Consider the following 15,478-nt stretch of genomic DNA (forward strand, 5'->3'; position numbering starts at 1 on the left):
CCATTTTAATAAGATTTACACTTGCATTTTAAGTGTCGTGTCATAAGCGGCCCTTACACGTGACAATATTATTGTCAATCCAACGAATTGTCAATACCGTCAATCCAAATGTCTTGGTAACTTGAGTCCGCTTTTTCCGAAAAAATTAAGTGTTTGGAGCTTTAGTTATTGCAACTGAATATTATAACATTGAGAGAAAAGGTCATTGTACATATTTAATTGTTTCCTCTCTGGAGAGAAAGTATTGTAGGATTGATGAGCAGTTTTGATTTTTTGACAATATTTTCGTCAATCCGATGAAGTTTCTCCTACACGATCAATAGTATTGTCAATACTCCTTGTATTGACAATAATATTGTCACGTGTAAAGCTGCCCATATGCGGCGAAATTTAGTGTAAAACAGTTCAGCCCAACGTGTCGATTTTTATCAGTGCATTACTTGACTAAATTTTACACTCTTACCAAACGTTGCCTATTTTCAGGTCAAAACCTACCCATTATCATCTAAAGTGCATCTCCACATTTTTTATGTAACAACCTCAATATTTGAGTAAATGTAAGATTGCCCAAAGTGTTGTCATGGCAACTTTGGCAATATTTGCTACCTTTTTTTACAATCATAGAAGAGCTCGAGTCATCGGCTCGACAATGAACGATTTCTTCTAAAAAACTCGATTTTCAGTGTGCTCAAAACCGTACTTAAATTTTGACATATTGTTCCAGTTTATGAATTTGAGTAATCGCAACTCAAATGTCCAAAGAGCATGAAGGAAACAAAGAGAAACTATTATTTGCTTGTACCCGCTTGTGACAAGTTCTGGCAGTCGAAAGTAGTCTGGCTGCAAGGCGGCATCTTTTAAAAATATCGCAGAATTGTCCATTTGCAGAATTCTGCCATTGGACTTGTTTTGTAAATCCACAGAATGTATGTAAATACAAAAATTGGAACGAGTTTGGAAGCAAATGACCAGATATAAATATGGATATTTTAGGAGACGAAGATTTGCATATCATGTTTAGTAATACAAAACCAATTACCATGCCCTTCATGAAAAGTTATTATGAACAATAAATGATACCAAAGGCACTAAAATGTAGAACCGATTGGAAATGGTTCTGCAGTCTTGTATGGAAAGAATTTGGCTTAAACAGAACCGTTAATAGGTATGCGAAATTAAAAGAATGAAATTTAAACCTATAAAATATTAGTTGCTTTCATTTTTAGGTCAATCAATTTTTGTGTGTAGACTGTGAATTCTAAACAGTACAACTCATCGATTGCTATGATGCCATTTAACTTTGCATAATCATACAACCACAACACGTCAGTTGTAACTCCAAATAAAGTAGGCGTCATATAGGGATAATTTTTTTTCTAAAAACCAAAAAAAACTTACCTAACAATGAGAGCAACCCACAGGCCATCCATATAATAAAGCTCACACCAATGGAACCAGTTCTCACTAGTAAACCAGATGGCGATACAAATATTCCAGACCCTGTGAAAAAAAAATGAGAAAAATGCTCATCAAAAGTAATCAAAATAATAGGTTTAGGCACTCTAGTGGGCGCGGAGCCTCCGATGCAACACCGAAGGTGTCTGATATCTTATTGATAATGCCACTTACCGATCATCGTTCCGACAATTAAAGCCACCCCACTGAAGAGTCCCACCCGTCTCTTGAGGTGAATAAGGTCGTTCTGCGTTGAGCCCGTCCCCTCCAGCGAGTCCCGCATCCCCCCGGTCCCTAGATTGGGAAGAATTAGAAAAAATAGAAATTCAATATTAGCAGTATGTCAGAATGATGCAATTTATCTAGTATTGGTTTTGTTTTTCAAAATACGTTCAACGTTTAAATATAAATTTAATGATTCAGAAAAAAAAAAAAAAGTCTGGGTGCATATGATTACATTTTAGTATAAGTTGGATCGTAAATACGAATCAAATTCAGTTGTAAGTTTTTAAACTAGAAAGAACAGATGAAATGAAAACTTGGTTGAATGAGAGTTCTACATCAATAACAAACGCAGAAAAAAATTGGCAAAATAGAGTTATTGTACCAATAGTCATCTCACTAGTTGAATCAATCGAACAAAGACAACAGATCTGGATACTGGAGCCGTTAACCTACATAAATTCTGGTAATTCCAATTTTTGGTTTGATTCAACCGATGTTTTTCTTAACATCCAACATTCGTTTGAAACAATCAAACTCTAGTTTAACATTATCGCATTCTGGTTTAAATATACGTAATTCGATTTGAAACAAACTCATTGAAGATTTGAAACTTTTTTTAAATTAGTTTGAAACAACTATTTTGGTTTTGAAAAGTAACTAATCGTTTTGTTGTCTTTAACAATTGGAATTTTCCTGTGTATACATAATTTTGAAAAAACTTGACAGGGTTGCTTAGTTTTGGAAAAAGGTTCATTTGGCCGAAGTAAAGAACCCGCATACGTATGGCTGCCAGACGGCTGACTGAATGCTGCCAGCGAGTAAAATATGGCTGGCAGCCATTCTGGTGATCGACGGTCTCACCGCTGCCAGACATACACAGGATTTTTCCACATCGAAATTTTTGACATTTTCAGGTGAAAAGATGAAAACGCTCGGCTAACTAAGATACCGTCACTAAATCATTTTTGGTAGCCGTCTGGTGGCTGGAAAATAAGAAGTACCCATTACCCGATCAGTTTTTCTGTGTTAAATTTGCTTTCTAATTCATAACAACTATTGTTATAAGTTTCTGCTTTCGGACTTCTGTAGTTATATCAAATTCAATAATAATTGTGATACAAACGTTAAAATCTGTTACGGTTTTGTTCTCGCTAGAGTCTTTTTTGTTATGATTTTTGTAATTTTAACGGTAAGCCAAAATATTTTTAAATTTGTTACAAAATATTTCTGAAATAAATTACTCCAGTTGTTATAACTCTGTTATGACTATCTCATCGGGGTATTTGACAACTTTTTAATTAGTTTCGATTTGTTTTGAATCTATCCTGTCATTCGCGAGAGAGTTGGCATCACTGGGAGTGCGATGCGGTGTACTGGTGGTGCTCTCAAAGAAGTATAATTTCAATGTGTTGTTTGATACGTATAGTTAAAAATTTGGTTGAAATAGTTAATTTGAGTGATAGTGCAGGTTTGACAAGTATATGTTTAGTAGTGAGAGTGCTATTTATTGAATAATATTGATCCGCGAAACTAAAGATGCTCAAGCGGCGAATACTGTGAATTTGCCGCCCCAAAATTCAACGATGTTAACCTGTTAACCGATCGAAGCGCCGTCTGCATGTCATTGTCGGTGTTTTCGGATTTCTATGAAATGTGTGGAAGTTTACAAGTCGATCGTGTCATTCGAAATGAAGGTCTAGGGTTGGTCTGCAGCGGACCCATTCGCGAGTGTTTTTATTTCATTCTTTCAGTGGTCGTGTTTCATTTCGCGTTGCTGACAGCAGGAGAAAAGGGATACTGGTGAGATAGTTTCTTGGAGATATTTTATATTATTCTTACTTATATTTCTCCTGAGTATCGAAAATCAGGTTTTGTTGAGATGATATTGTTTACCAAAACATATCCACTCATTCGGTCAATCACGAAAAGCAATTACGGGCGATCTACTTCAGCTCAGCTCAGTTTCCATTTTTTTTTTTGAATCTATCCTGTCATTCGCAGTATCCGTTTTTATGAAAACATAAAGAACAAAACAGCGATAGTTTCATTCAATAGGCTAAAATTCAGTAAATCTAGAATTGAATGAATGAAACTATGGAAACAACTTAGAATCAGGTTGCTTAAAATTAGGTTACTGATCGAAACCCCGCAATTTTGGTTGAACAGTACTCAAAATTAGGTCATTTTCTAGCTTCGCGTACAACGTTGCAGAATTTGCAAAACTGGATGAACCTGCAAATGAATACTCTATCAGTGTTCAGAACTGTAGTAGAAAAATATTCCATAAATTTTTGAAAATTACTGGAAAATAAGAAGAAAATCATCGTATTTTTATTCTAGATTCTGAGCTATTGTACCATTGTTGGAGTTTGGGTAGAACCAAAGTTAGAAAACCTGTTTCAATCCTCCTGGTGGTGTAAATGTCTTTCTCATATAACTCTCGTTTTCCTAAATATAACTTAGGGATTCTTCAAAAAACTTCTTGAATCTTGAAAAATAACAAGATAGCTTATATGCGCATAAACTAGCATAACCTTTTCAATTTTTTGAATACTCTTCACTCTTTAGTTCCGGAACCGGATAATGAATTTTTCTATGCGAATTAGTTTGTTTCAATCAATACTTTGAAAAAAAAATTACAAACATTTTTCTTGTGCGTGCCTGTCAATCTCTTGACTCTGACGAACTTAGTTAAAGTTAATAAATATAGTGCTTTGAATTTACAAACTTTTTAGATGAAATAAATTAACTTAAAACGATTAGTTATTTCAACTAACGCTTTTGTCAGTTAAAATCATACAATTTTGTTTGTGTTTAGGAATGTTAGTACTACTAATAATTAGTTAGTTTATTTCAACAATAAAATCATTCGGAACATTTTTTTTTCTTTTGTGTAGAACAACATTTTGATTCAAATCAAATACAGATCATTACTTGTATCATTGTGGATGTTGAAGGGAGAAATTGGTTCAAAACAATCATATTCTAGCTTGAAATCAACAAGAATCAAATTTGAAAATCTACTGACATTTGTTATTTTCAACATGCTCCATTTCTCTGTGTGCAGTTATGTTATCAGAACCCAGTAAATCCGAACATCGGACGCATCGTACACGAAAGCTTTTGATTGCGTTTCGAGCTTATATAGTGTATCGGTAGAACAAAAGAGTGAAGATATACCAAAGCAGAGAGCGGATGTCAGATACTCAGGGGATGGGATATATCGGGTTGGATTTCTAACCTCAAACCTAGGGCCAGAGTCTTTCTGGCCCTAAGAGGCGAATAACCTTAAGGTTAAAGCATTTATGATCGAAACAAAAGAATGTATAACACTCTTTTACACCCTATCGGAGAGACGTCGGCTCGAAAATGCCTTCGCTCTGTTTCTCTAGCGTTACATAATGTAAACATAAAGCTTACTTAGGTCAACGCGGTTGATGCAAATGGTGCAGAATTGTCCGATGACGGGCCGATCGAAGCGCTACGATCGGCCCCTTATCGTGCTCAATCGGTCCGATAATCGGGCCGATGATCGGACTTATGCGGGTCGACAAATTTCACTGGGAATTGGCATAAATGGCACGGAAAACTAGATTGGAAGCAGAGATGCCAGGTCTGCAGATTTGTCTGTAAATCTGCAGATTTGGGGTATAGTGCTGCAGACATTTTTTGTTTTCTCGCAGACTTTCGTCTATATTTACAGACTTGAAATTTCCGCGACCTTTTTTTTTGCACGCCAAGTCAGTTATGCGTGTCATACTTTATAAAGAAATTGCTGCCAGCAAGACATACTTGCTGACTGCAGATTTTTTTTTCAGATTTACAGACCCTGTCTGCAGATATTTTAAATTTTTACCTGGAATCTCTGATTGGAAGTAAACGAAAGTTAAGGACTATTCACATATACCCGGTCCGGTTCAGTGCCGGCACGACACCGTGCACGGATACTGATATTATTTAATTCGTTTTCTATGCGCGCATTCACACCTATCCGGCACCGTACCGTTTCAGTGCAGCTCGCCGTCAGTGTAGCGTCCGTCCGGTAAACACAAATTCGTCGTTACCGATATTTTTTATTTTCACTGAAGTCGGTATGTCATTGCATTGGCTGTGCCGGAACGGAAACAGCACGGAAACGGAACGGAACTGACGGCGCACTGAAGGCACTTTCACTGAACCCTCACGGAACTGAAATGTGTGAATGGTCCTTTATTCGGATATACTCCGTTAAGTTCGCGTAGGAATAGTTGTTCCTATAAATTTCTCTAGGCTAAGACGATTGCAATGAAATCATATCAGATTTTATAAGTTGGTTTGAAACAAACTAAACCGAATTTTGATACTCAAATGTGAAATAACATGACATTTTTCGTATGGCGACGGATTTAGCGACAGACAACAGATTGTAATGTAAGAATACAGTGCACGCAGCAGAAATGATTATGGGAAGTAGGAAACTGATAAAATCTTTGCTCAATGAATTGATTTAGGGATAAGATGAAAATTGGTGTTTCGTCGTCGAATTTTTGCTTTGTTATTTTCGCTGCGTTATGGCTTCTTAGGATCGAAGATATTGGAACCGGTTTCATAGCAATTCGTTGGATGTAAGTCGGGTTATTGTGCTTTCGTGTTTCTTAACAATGGCTGTTTTTCTTAGTTTGTTAGCTAAACCTTAATAATGCTAATTTGCGACTAGCGAATCTCATTACTGATCGATTTACATCAGATAACTAATGTAAAAGTCGAGCAATTCACTGTTTCCTTAAAGGGCTATTTTACTGACAATTTCAATGATTTCTGGTTACGTAAGAATTTCATGGATTACTTTGTTCATAACCGGATGATTGCAATGCAATCAGTTTAAATTTCTTGGTTTCACCTTCATAGACAATATTTGTTGCTTCTATCTTCCGAGGCAAATGCATTGAGCAAAGTTAGTGGATCACACTCTAACTCTTCGTATCAATAGGTAAAATCAAGGTAGGAACAGAGATGAACATAGATATGATAACCGCAAAATCAAATTGAGGAAACTGTAGAACACAAGAAGATGTCAATATTGATAGTAAAATGTATATAGACTCAGTTTTGCATTTACCGTCTAGAAACTACACACTTGGGGATGGGGGTTGTTTCGGGCATGCGATCCGGGATTGATTCTATTGTTGTTGTTGTTGCTAGAACTCACCTGATGAGTCGGTCTCTGCCGTTTCGGACGTCCCCCGCCCGATACTCCCGTTGGGATCCTTGGTTCCGTTCCCATTTTGGGAATTCCAGTCTGTCTTTGATACGTCTTTAATTGACACATTATGTCCTGTTGGGATACGGGTAAAAAAGGGCACAGAGAAACAAAGAGAAAGAGAGAGAACAATATAGGTAAAACGAGTTTTTAATTGATGTGTCTTTTTAATTAACTATAGTGATCCACTATGAGCGAAACGAGTTTCACGCGGTCTAACATTACACGTGCCGTACTGTAGAGGAGATGGTTGTAAAGTAAATTACTCAATTGAAATTTATGTCATCGGATGGTAGCTTCCAGAACGAAAGTTGCTTCTGCGTCTCACTTGCATTGTTACTTGAAATTAGTTTCGAATGTGTTCTCTGTTAGCTTCTAGAATTTTAGAACTCATAACTGATTAGACGAGTGACAAATTGCTGAAACTTGCAACACGTTTAGACTTGGGTTGCCGAAGCTTTCAATATTATGTTTGAACACAATTTTGGGAGATGAATGGTTTCAATGCGAAAAACTATAAACCCATATAAACAACACTTGCGAACTGTTGAAAATAATCAAGAGAGTTAATGTTTCACGTCTCAATGCAGAAACTACTCATAAGGTCACGATAAATTCTGAATAAACGTCGTTTACCAGCTATAAGTAGTTTGTCTACACTTAACTGCATTTTAGTGAAAATGTAAACAAATTACCGACAGCTGTCAAGTTTGAACTTATGACTTCCGATGATGTTTCTCACGATAGAGCACGTTGTTTCGTATCTAGTGAACGTCCGTTGGATTGTGAATATTGAACCAACTGACAATATAGTCTAGTAGTAATGCCATCAGCCGACGTCATCTCGACACCTCTCAGAGAATTATTTACACTTGAATGACAAGGTTTTATATGGAATTACATGGAACGGAATGGAATGATCTAGTATGCCATTTAGTTTTACAAGAAATAGGCATAACCTCACAAAATGAGCTGGACGAGCATCATTCGAGTGCCATTGCTTGCCATTCCACAACATTTCAGTGTAAACAATCCACCGATAGCTGCCAATTCTCGGTTGATTTTTCTGAAGGCCGAAAGAGTAAGTAACAGTTTCTCCGACGACACGACCTGCCACTCGTTTATCAAAACTGTATCGTAAATTTAACTACCCCTCAGTAACTGGAAATGTCAAATCGGAAACGCTAGTGATTTTTTTTAAACTGGCAGCACAAGTTGATATATTTATTGATTTTGAATAACAGTCACCATAACCTTGGTTACTGCATATCGAAGGCAAGATGAATGTAAACAAAATCATTCGACAGTGTTTGGCACAAAGGTTTAATAGCAAAAATGTCTGATTTCCAGTTTCCTATTTATTTGATCAAAATGATTCAAAATTATTTAACTGATCGTACTCTTCAGGTTAGCTATCAGAATTGTAAATCTGAATTGCTACCCGTACGAGCCGGTGTTCCGCAGGGTTCGAGTGTAGCTCCAATCTTGTATAATATTTTCACTTCTGATCTTCCAAATCTACCCGTTGGTTGTCAGAAATCGCTATTCTGTGACGACACAAGTCTGTTAGCCACAGGTAGAAATCTAAGAGTGATCTGCAGTCGCCTACAAAGAAGTTTAAATATTTTCAGTGATTATCTGTCAAAATGGAAAATTAAACCAAATGCAGCAAAAACGCAATTAATTATCTTTCCTCACAAGCCAAGAGCTTCTTTTCTAAAACCAAACAATAATCACATTCTCAAATTGAATGGCTTGGAATTGACATGGTCTGATCAAGCTAAATACTTAGGTTTAACGTATGACAAAAAACTCACTTTCAAGGATCACATTGAAGGAATCCAGGCAAAGTGTAATAAATATATTAAATGTTTATATCCTCTTATAAACAGAAATTCTAAGCTCTGTCTAAAAAACAAATTGTTAATTTATAAACAAATTTTCAGACCAGCCATGCTTTATGCGGTACCAATTTGGTCAAGCTGTTGTTCCACCAGGAAGAAAACGCTTCAAAGGATTCAGAATAAAATACTGAAAATGATTCTGAAGTGTCCTCCCTGGTTTAGTACAAATGAGTTACACAGACTCACAAATATAGAACCATTAGATGTAATGTCACATAATATTATAAGCAAATTCCGACAAAAATCGATGCAATCTTCAATTGAATCGATTCGCTCTCTGGATTAGTTAGTAAGTTAGTATATAAGTTCCTTTTCCCCATTACACAATACAAGTAGGTTTAGAATTTTCCCTACACAAAAATCTCAGAATTGCGTAAGCAAATGATGTCTTCATGGTAATAACCAAATCATATATATATATACATATATATATAACAGGGCTGAAAAGTCACCACTTGTGGCTGAACACCCAATTTAAATCTTAATAATTTAATTTTAACTCATATTCCAATAAATAGTTATTAAAAAAAAAAAAAAAATGTAAACAAAATAAATTTCAGATCGGTTATTATAGTACGGAACATTTTAATGGATTTATCTGACTCGAGCGGAATGTAAAAATTGAGGAGTATGAGTTATAGCCTGTCCGCACTACACCGGGACGACCGGGACGGGACCGTCCGGGACTATCCGGGACGTTTTTTTTCCTCATCGGCGATGACTGAGCTGCCGACGTGTGCATGTGTTGGAATCCCGGACCCGGCATAAAATCCATTTGCTTGCCGCCGATATTCCTCACCGAGTTTTTCGCACCATGCCGACAGCCCACACAGAAAGAGAGTGAATTGAGAGAGCAAGAGCGAAAGGAAGACCGAAATGAATCCAAATCGTTCCATTGATATTTCTTAGCTTAATTGTTTGATTGATTTAGTTAATCATCAAGAGTCATTACAATCGAGTAATGTCATTATAATTAGCCATTACATTACATTTTAGGATGGTGATTTTTTAATTGTTGCTACTCATTACATATTGAATTACACTACTGATCCTCGTCTATGGTCCCCTATTGATTATGTTATCATTGAATTAAATAGAAATGTTCATGGTTCATTGTACATCTATTCGAAAAACTATTTTAAATAGAATAAATAAATGGTAGTTCAGTCTTATTATTATTGAAAGGTTTGGTCTGAAGGAACTAGGCTTATTTTGATTTACAGCAGCGCCGCTTTTACGTAATAATGGCCTCGGGAGCAACATATATTTGTGTGCTTATTACTAAGACCGTGGACACGTGCCCCACTGTCTCTCTTATTATTGTTATTATTAGAGATTGGAATTAATATTAAACAACGCAAGAAACAAGTACGATGTTTTACTTCAATTCGAATCCACTGCCATACATTATTAATAAAGCTATAAAGTGATAATGTGACGAAACTTCTTTACAAGCACAGTTACTTGTTGTATCTGAGATGTTTTAATAAATGTACTTATGAAGACAATGGGTATTTTTAACAATGGAGACGTCTACTAAACATGAGGATTTAATTTAACCATATATTATGATTTTAAGTTTTTTATTTTAATAAATGTTTATTGTTTGATTTATGAATAGAAGCTCTAGACTTAAGTTAAAAGAGGTGCGTGACAAACGAAGACTTTTACCCGCGAAGGACAGGATTTGGAAGCAGCCAACGGGTAGATTTAGTTCATTCCACTAACTAGCGTCTTGACTCGTACTATGGCAGCAGTTTTGGTATTTCAGGTAGCCTTAAAAAAAACTGTTACATCCGGCAACTCTAGGAAGCCAGAAATACTTCTAGATTAGTATGCGGTGCAAACGGCTGTTTGAAATCGATTTATTTTCCCAATATTTCTCTGTATTCAGATGACAATGATTTTGCAGGTTTGAGTACAATTGTTTAACGGTTCGCTTCTGAGTTAACCAACCTTGAAGAAGGATAAGGTCCAGACTATGTCAATTTTCAACATTTAGTACTATTATTAAATTTTCTTTTACTTATTCAAATCAAATTGGATACAGTGGTTCCCCAACCGCCGCTAATAAGAATTAAAACTCGATTGAAAATTCTAAACTTCTGTGTTAGGATACCAAAAGCATTTTCAGATGTTCTCCTGGCGCGAATCAACCGATAGTTGAAAATCCGTTTTTGATTGTTCAGTTCTTGTCCTGGATATGGTCTCATAAGATATGTTTTCAACGGGAACGCCTCGCCTCCAACAATCACATAAGGTGCTACAGTATCAGTTCCAGGTAAGATAGAATCTGATGACACTGACAGATTGTTGTTTTCTAGTGCATGTCCTAAATTAGAGTTTGCGAAAATCCCGCCATCACTATCTCTTCCTTTGGCCCCAACGTTCACTGCCAAGAAATTGCATTTTGCGTTTACTAAAGCTAACAACACTATTGAAAATCTATCTTTATAGTTATAAAATTCTGTGCCACTATTAGGAGGCTTTTTGATAAAAATGTGCTTCCCATCGAGAGCACCCAAGCAATTTGGAAAGTTCCAAATTATTGTACAGGTCTCATGCACAATTTCATGAACTGTAGTCTTCCCCAGGCGATAACTGAATGATATAGTTGTCATTGAGTCCTAAATTAAGAGTAAATGCAATGGGGGGTGGGGGGGGGTTGTTGGGGGGTAATCACCAGTCGAAATTTGGAGTCTTCCTTTTTTGGATAAACTTCTAGTTTGCGTAGAAGTAATTCAAAGCAGTGTTGCGACATCCTGAAGTATTCGTGGAATTTTTATCCATCGGCTACTAACTCTTTGAAAAGTGTAGCAAATTCTCCCTCCGTTTCACGTTTCGTCCAAGCTTCATGAACCCACTTCTTTTTTTTAGCAGAGGGAGTTTGATCCTCATCTTCCTCTTTGTCTTCAAATGCAATAGCCATCATCATAACTTCGTCATCAGTGAAGTTCTCCATTTTCTACTAACTAAATATTATTTATCACTTTACGTTAACACTTAACGCTCGTCACTGTATAAGTTTTTACGTCGTCCCTCATGAAATATATCGTATATTAATGCTTCTGATACTTGTTTCAAACTACTTTTATTACACCTAACTCGGTCAATAAATACTTGTTGGTAGGTATTCAAACGTTATTGAAAATATAAATATATAGGTACACAGATTCGCTAATTGATAGGTAACGAAATTGTGAACGTGGTATAGTGTTCATTTTATCAGGTAACCATTAAACATAATTGATTTTATGTGTATATAGAGAACGGCCCATCGAGTCGAAAATCCGCATGTAGAGCATGTAAAGGACTGACCCGGCTACTTGTACACAAAATAATTTAAAGCAACAAATTTTACAATAAACAATCCACACTCCAAATTCTTCACTTATTAGAGCGGTTGATGGAATGAACCAATTCGCTTTTAAAGAAAAAAAAATCCTTTTATTTTCACTATACTCAATCCAATTTGATTTGAATAAGTAAAAGAAAATTTAATAATAGTACTAAATGTTGAAAACTGACATAGTCTGGACCTTACCCTTCTTCAAGGTTGGTTAACTCAGAAGCGAACCGTTGAACAATTGTACTCAAACCTGCAAAATCATTGTCATCTGAATACAGAGAAATATTGGGAAAATAAATCGATTTCAAACAGCCGTTTGCACCGCATACTAATCTAGAAGTATTTCTGGCTTCCTAGAGTTACCGGATGTAACAGTTTTTTTTTTAAGGCTACCTGAAATACCAAAACTGCTGCCATAGTACGAATCAAGACGCTAGTTAGTGGAATGAACTAAATCTACCCGTTGGCTGCCTCCAAATCTTGTCCTTCGCGGGTAAAAATCTTCGTTTGTCACGCACCTCTTTTTACTTAAGTCTAGAGCTTCTATTCATAAATCAAACAATAAACATTTATTAAAATAAAAAATTTTAAATCATAATATATGGTTAAATTGAATCCTCATGTTTAGTAGACGGCTATTATTACCGGTATCACTACACGGTGAAAACCAAGTTGAATGATTGTGACCCTTATTATCGGTATCACTTCACGGTGAAAATCGAGTGAAGTGAATTTAGGTCCTTAGTACGGAAGTCGCTTCAAAGATAAAAGTAATTATTTGTATGAACTTGATGCCATTATGAACATCACGCCATCAACATTTCGTTGAAAAAATGAGTTTTTTCCACTACAGTGATCACTTCACTATGCGTGATACTGGTAATAGGGAGAATCAAGTGAAGTGACATGTAAGTGAAGTGAATGTGAAAGTGGAAGTGAGAACGGTAATAAGGGCTGACGTCTCCATTGTTAAAAATACCCATTGTCTCCATAAGTACATTTATTAAAACATCTCACATACAACAAGTAACTGTGCTTGTAAAGAAGTTTCGTCACATTATCACTTTATAGCTTTATTAATAATGTATGGCAGTGGATTCGAATTGAAGTAAAACATCGTACTTGTTTCTTGCGTTGTTTAATATTAATTCCAATCTCTAATAATAACAATAATAAGAGAGACAGTGGGGCACGTGTCCACGGTCTTAGTAATAAGCACACAAATATATGTTGCTCCCGAGGCCATTATTACGTAAAAGCGGCGCTGCTGTAAATCAAAATAAGCCTAGTTCCTTCAGACCAAACCTTTCAATAATAATAAGACTGAACTACCATTTATTTATTCTATTTAAAATAGTTTTTCGAATAGATGTACAATGAACCATGAACATTTCTATTTAATTCAATGATAACATAATCGATAGGGGACCATAGACGAGGATCAGTAGTGTAATTCAATATGTAATGAGTAGCAACAATTAAAAAATCACCATCCTAAAATGTAATGTAATGGCTAATTATAATGACATTACTCGATTGTAATGACTCTTGATGATTAACTAAATCAATCAAACAATTAAGCTAAGAAATATCAATGGAACGATTTGGATTCATTTCGGTCTTCCTTTCGCTCTTGCTCTCTCAATTCACTCTCTTTCTGTGTGGGCTGTCGGCATGGTGCGAAAAACTCGGTGAGGAATATCGGCGGCAAGCAAATGGATTTTATGCCGGGTCCGGGATTCCAACACATGCACACGTCGGCAGCTCAGTCATCGCCGATGAGGAAAAAAAAACGTCCCGGATAGTCCCGGACGGTCCCGTCCCGGTCGTCCCGGTGTAGTGCGGACAGGCTATTAGTCTTTCATAAAGCCAAGTTCAAAATTCAGGTCTTGACTTGAAACCGTTGTGTGAGAAGGAAGACATGGAAATGACCGACAACGAGCTGAGCGAGGCTAGTGCTCTGCGGTACCTGTATAACGTACGGTGAAATGATTTCTTTGTGGAATTCCACTAGTAATCCTCGAATAGTGGCCTATTCGGTGAAATACTGTTTCCACTTCTGCGCAATCAACCGACACAAAACAATTTTGACACCGATATATTACAACGAATCCTACTGCCCAGAAAAGCTAGCAGTTGAATTGTACGGATGAATCGCTAGAAGCGGATCATTGTCCTCGTTCGTTGGTTTCATCCATAGTTTCGATTAAATTCCGAAAATCGAGTTCATTTAAATGCATTTCTGCTTAATTTGGACAAAGTTTAACACTAATAGAACTATTCCACCGCTTTCAAAACATGTTTATTTGTTTTGGGGTTCCTTGGTAACTAGTCCATAGCAACTTAAACAGTGTTGCTCGAGAAGATTATTTTTATCATTTACAAGGGGTCGCTAGATTTGTGGTAACTGGCGGTGAATCGTTAGCGAACAGTTTTAATGCTGATTTTTCTTCGGAGTGCCTGGTCGTGTCGTCGGTTTCTCTTTGTTTACTTTCTCTTCTATCGATTACCAAGAGGTTTCCACGTTTATCACTCAACTCTTTGCATAAAATGATACCAAAAACTTTCGACTTTCAAACAGAACTGTGCAATCCAAAGAAATCTTTATAATCACATCACAATAATCGAAAGAGAAAGTAAAATAACTTAAATCCTATTGAAATTAATAATTTGAAAAGATAATTTGCAAAATAAAGTATGCAATATCAAACTACATTGTACCAACGATACTGACAACACTTTTTCTACTTCCCTGCAGTAATATTAATTTCAACAACTTGTACTTGCTTATGTCAATTTCAACCAATACCGAGCTGGTCCGAAACTGGCTCTCGAAGTTGATTAACAATGGTCAGGTCCTGTCCTAGATTTGTGCCACTGTATTCAGGATAGTATTAGTGTATCTAAACAATACAAGGATTACTAAACAGAAAGATTTAAGAGAAACCCGTACGTTATTAACCGTCACTACCCAGAGAACTTGGTCGAACCGCTTTGGTCCGTTCATCGGCCCGATTAACGTACCGATTGAGAACGATCATTGGGCCATCATCGAAAAATTCTGCACCATTTGCATCGAACGCGTCAACATAAAAGCATGCCATCGGGTACGCCCGTGTATGTATGTGTGTGTGTGTGTGTGTGTGTGTGTGTGTGTGTGTGTGTGTGTGTGTGTGTGTGTGTGTGTGTGTGTGTGTGTCAAAAATATGCACTCACTTTGCTCGGAGACAGCTGAACCGGTTTTCATTAACTTAGATTCAAATGAAAGGTCTTATGGTACCATAGCCAGCTATTGAATTTTATTTG

At 36.5% G+C, this 15,478-nt stretch overlaps 1 protein-coding gene across 2 annotated transcripts in view; it reads right to left on the bottom strand.

The window, feature by feature from the left end:
- The window catches only part of LOC131432497 (b(0,+)-type amino acid transporter 1), a 166,223-nt gene that overhangs the window by 46,088 nt on the left and 104,657 nt on the right, over window positions 1-15,478 (bottom strand). For both annotated transcript variants that reach the window (XM_058598811.1, XM_058598810.1), the window contains exons 2-4: window positions 6,869-6,994; window positions 1,630-1,749; window positions 1,399-1,500 (exon numbers count right to left, since the gene is read on the bottom strand). In XM_058598811.1, the coding sequence (XP_058454794.1) occupies window positions 1,399-1,500; window positions 1,630-1,749; window positions 6,869-6,994 (348 nt within the window). The remainder of the gene's footprint in view (window positions 1-1,398; window positions 1,501-1,629; window positions 1,750-6,868; window positions 6,995-15,478) is intronic.

This window comes from Malaya genurostris, chromosome 2 (genome assembly GCF_030247185.1).
Source record: "Malaya genurostris strain Urasoe2022 chromosome 2, Malgen_1.1, whole genome shotgun sequence".
Lineage (NCBI taxonomy): Eukaryota > Metazoa > Arthropoda > Insecta > Diptera > Culicidae > Malaya > Malaya genurostris.